We start from the raw sequence: 4498 nt of genomic DNA, 5'->3' as shown, positions 1-4498 counted from the left end.
ATAGGATAAGAACAAAGTAGAAACCAACAAACTAAAACCTCTCAACATCCTTTTGCTCTTTCCAGAACAATCCCTCATCCACTTCCTACTTTATTTTATTTTTTCCTCATTTTTCTATTTTTCTTTTGTCCTAATTAATCCTAATCATCTTTTAATTGCAGATTATAAAAAAAAACACTCATTATTTTAAGAATTACACTTCCATACTTACCCAACACTTGAATGGTGTGTTAAATGTACTGTAGCAATTGCCTCAAAATAATCATTAAACTTCAATTTGTCTCAATAAAATTACAATTAGAATTTTTATTTTATACATTGAAAAAATCCGTTTTGTTATTATAGATAAAGGGAAAAGAACTTTAAGTTTTTCTCAATTAGGCAACTCTAATGAATTTAGTGATTAAAAATATTAGAACGATGATATAAGTGACACGTCAGCATGAGTCGATTCAGATTTCTGACCTAAACAATACACAACATCCACGTATGCGCCACCTGGTTATTGCGTATCGGTTATTTTTAAGAAAAAAAAAATTTAGTTTTGCATAAAAATAACCGACATGTGGCTGTCACGTTTTGTTTCCATCCGCGATTTGAGTTGACTAATGCTGATGTGTCATCCATATCTTATTTTAATGTCTTTTAACTACTGAATCTTATGGGATATTGAGACAAAATTCAAAATTTAAGAGAAATAAATTACTGACATGGACTGCAATTGAAGAAACACGTGAAATATAAAAGCTTCAACGCTCGTAGAGTGTGATAATCAGATTTTTGGCGTAATATGAATCCGGGGAAACGTGTTTACGATTGCTTCAAGTACGGGATATAAAAAATTCCAATTTGAAATTATGTTTTATAAATGGATAAATTTAAGGGGTAAATTGTTACAATTGAAAGTTAGAGGAAGCTGTTATAATATTTGGATAAGTTCAGAGGTTATTTGTGTATTAGTCCTGAAAAGAAATGGTCGTAAAGGTAGTGTATATAACTATCATTGTGAAGATTAATTTAAATAAACATTTTTTGACAACCCATTCTATGTTGAGCTAAAATTACACATATAGCTATCTATAAAATCACCCTTATCTTCATCTCTCTCACAAGTGCTTGCTTTTTCAGTCACCTCACTTCTCAGAGAGAGAGAGAGAGAGAGAGAATCAAAATAAGGAAAAAACCATCTTTCTTCCTTGAGAGAAGAAGAAAATGGAGGGCAAAGAAGAAGATGTTAGACTAGGAGCTAACAAATTCACAGAAAGACAACCCATTGGAACTTCAGCTCAAGGAGACAAAGACTACAAAGAACCACCTCCAGCTCCATTGTTTGAGCCTGGTGAGCTCTCTTCTTGGTCCTTTTACAGAGCTGGAATCGCCGAGTTCATTGCCACTTTCTTATTCCTCTACGTCACCGTTTTAACCGTCATGGGTTATGCTAAAACCCCCAACAAATGTAACACTGTTGGTACTCAAGGCATTGCTTGGGCCTTTGGTGGTATGATCTTTGCTCTTGTCTACTGCACTGCCGGTATCTCAGGTATGAAGCTCAAAGATCCTTCCTTTTTTCTATTTTACTTGGTTTTTGTTGCTAGATGTTTTATGGGGGTGTTTAAAAAGGTGATTTTGGAGATGGGTTTTGACTAGATCTGATGAACTTTGACAGGTGGGCATATTAACCCAGCTGTGACATTTGGGTTGTTTTTGGCGAGGAAGTTGTCTTTGACAAGGGCTGTGTTTTACATAGTTATGCAATGTCTTGGAGCTATATGTGGTGCTGGTGTGGTGAAGGGTTTTGAGGGAAATAGTGTGTATGAGCTACAAGGAGGTGGAGCTAATGTTGTTGCTCATGGTTATACTAAGGGTGATGGACTTGGTGCTGAGATTATTGGTACTTTTGTTCTTTGTTACACTGTTTTTTCAGCTACTGATGCTAAGAGAAATGCCAGAGACTCTCATGTCCCTGTAAGTATTTCTTTCCTTGCCTCTTTTTATGAACACAAAAGAAGCAGCAGCTTCTTTGCTTCAAAAATTAGTAGTTTGTGTCAATTTTTAGATGCTAGATCAAGGTTTTATGTCATAACTGTTCATTGCCAACTTTTCAAAGCTTAATACATCAGGAGTACTCTGTAATAGGCCAAATAATACTGTTAGTTCCCTTAACTTTGAAGATATTTTGAGTCCCTAGAAGTGACATGATATAAGTTGAAAGAAATATTACTTTAAGCAAGTTTAAAGGGTTAATTTGTCATTTTAAGCAAGTTTAAGAGGTTAATATGTTATTTTAAGGAAGTTAAAAGGCTCAATAGTTCACTAAACCAAGTTCAAAGGGACTAATACGACATTTTAATCAAGTTTATTGGGGGTTAACGTGATATCTCAAAACTTGAGGAGGCCAATGTGTATTAAGTCTTTTTTTTTTAACATTATGTGACTGTAATTGAAGTCACAAACACTTTAGTGTCTCTAAATTCTAAGTTCTGCTGCAAGTGGGTTGGAATCTAGCCGAGCCTTCGGCTGCTCAGGCTCGGCTTGACAAGCTTGAGCTCGAGCTCAACACTTCACGAGTTATTCGTGAGCTTGTTGACGAGCAGCTTGTTAATTCAGTCATTGATGGAGAATATAATCAAACAGGGCTTTATATTTCCCCTTTATAGAAATATTATTATTAAAAAAAGGGTTAATTTCAAATATAATCTATGTAGTTTTAAATTTTAGCAAATAAATACCCGTGGTTTGATTTCGAGTAAATAAATACTTGTGGTACACTCCGTTTTTCAAATAAATTATTGTGGTTTGAATATTTTACAAATAAATACCCGTGGGTTGAATGATTTTGTAATAACAAACCATAAACAAACGCTTAATTTAGGCAAATACATGTGTCTTCACTGTTTCCGTGTTTTTGAAAAACGGAGCATACCACAGGTATTTATTTGCTCGAAATCAAACCACAGGTATTTATTTGCCAAAAATTGAAAGCACATGGGTTATATTTGAAATTAACCCTTAAAAAAATAATTTAAGCCTGAATAGCCAGCTTGTGACTTAAAGCTGACTTGAGCCGAGCTTTATTTACCGTGTTCAGTTCGGTGCATTTGCAACCCCAACCCTAGCTGCAAGTTCATACCAAGCTCTAGTTTTTAGGGGTGGGCACGGTTCGGTTAACCGGTCCATTAGACAAAAAAATTAACTGAACCGTTATCAACGGTTTTTTAACCATTCAAACCGAAACCAGTCCATATCAATCGGTTAACCATACAACCGGTTAACCATTAATTTCGGTTAGGTTTTTCGGTTAACGGTTTTTAACCAATTCTCACCAGTTAACCAACAATCAACGGTTAACCATAATTTTTACCCAAACCTAAATTTTTAAACAATATTAAAATACACATTTCAAAAATTCAAACGAAACGAATTCATATAAAAGTTCAAATTCAAACATAAGTACTGAACTAAACAAACAATCCATCAAATTTACATTTAAAACATAAAGAAATGTAAATAATATTTCGTCAAAGTGCTTATTACAACATTAATCCATCAAGTTTATATTCAAGTATAATCTATGTTATATATTTATATTAATATAGGTTATAATCGATGTTAAAGATATTTTTTAATCTTATAATCTATGTTATATAATTATATATTAAATTTTTTTTAAAAATTGGTTATATTTATTAAACGGTTCGGTTAATCGTTAACCGCGGTTTTTGAAACTCTAACCCGAAACCGAAACCGGTACCTATATATTTTTTTAACCATTAAGAAAACCACCGGTTCGGTTAACCGTTTTTTCCGGTTCGAATTATCGGTTTTCAGTTCGGTTACCGGTTTGATCGGTTTTTTTTTTCCACCCCTACTAGTTTTCTCTAAAATGAAGCATAACTACATGTCAAAATTGTGAACACAATAATCAATTGTTAAAATGAGAAATCACATTCAGGCAGGGCCATCAAAACTTATCTAGTTGCTAAAAAAATTCAATCTTATTGCAGATATTGGCACCCCTCCCAATTGGATTTGCAGTGTTCTTAGTTCACTTGGCTACCATTCCCATAACCGGAACAGGAATAAACCCAGCAAGAAGTCTTGGAGCTGCTATCATCTTCAACAAAGACTTTGCTTGGGATGACCATGTAACTATTCATTCTTCAACTACTATTCTATTTCTCTCTCTAACATTTTCATGGTTTCTAATTTTGTTTTTTCTTTAACTAAACAGTGGATATTCTGGGTTGGACCATTCATTGGAGCTGCACTTGCTGCTGTATACCATCAGATAGTGATTAGAGCCATTCCTTTCAAGGCCAGGGATTAGATTAGATTAAGATTAATTCTATGTTTTCTAGTGTTCTCTCTCTTTTTCCACTTTTATTTATTTGTGAATTTGGTAATGACAGATGATGATGATGTGTGTAAATTAAGTTGTGGTGAAGGTTGTGACACCTATTAATTATTATTTGAATGGAGAATTTGTTTTTTCTTTTTA

At 33.7% G+C, this 4498-nt stretch overlaps 1 protein-coding gene across 1 annotated transcript; it reads left to right on the top strand.

Annotated features, from left to right (window-relative positions):
* The first annotated feature begins 1110 nt into the window (after positions 1 to 1110).
* LOC136210805 (aquaporin PIP1-3) lies at positions 1111 to 4498 on the top strand. The gene is made up of 4 exons (XM_066002218.1): positions 1111 to 1540; positions 1667 to 1965; positions 4005 to 4145; positions 4232 to 4498. Exons 1-4 carry the CDS (start codon positions 1213 to 1215, stop codon positions 4325 to 4327), a joined length of 864 nt encoding a protein of 287 aa, XP_065858290.1. The 5' UTR covers positions 1111 to 1212; the 3' UTR covers positions 4328 to 4498.

The sequence above is a fragment of the Euphorbia lathyris genome, chromosome 1 (assembly GCF_963576675.1).
Source record: "Euphorbia lathyris chromosome 1, ddEupLath1.1, whole genome shotgun sequence".
NCBI lineage: Eukaryota > Viridiplantae > Streptophyta > Magnoliopsida > Malpighiales > Euphorbiaceae > Euphorbia > Euphorbia lathyris.
This window is presented reverse-complemented; position numbering and strand designations above follow the sequence as displayed.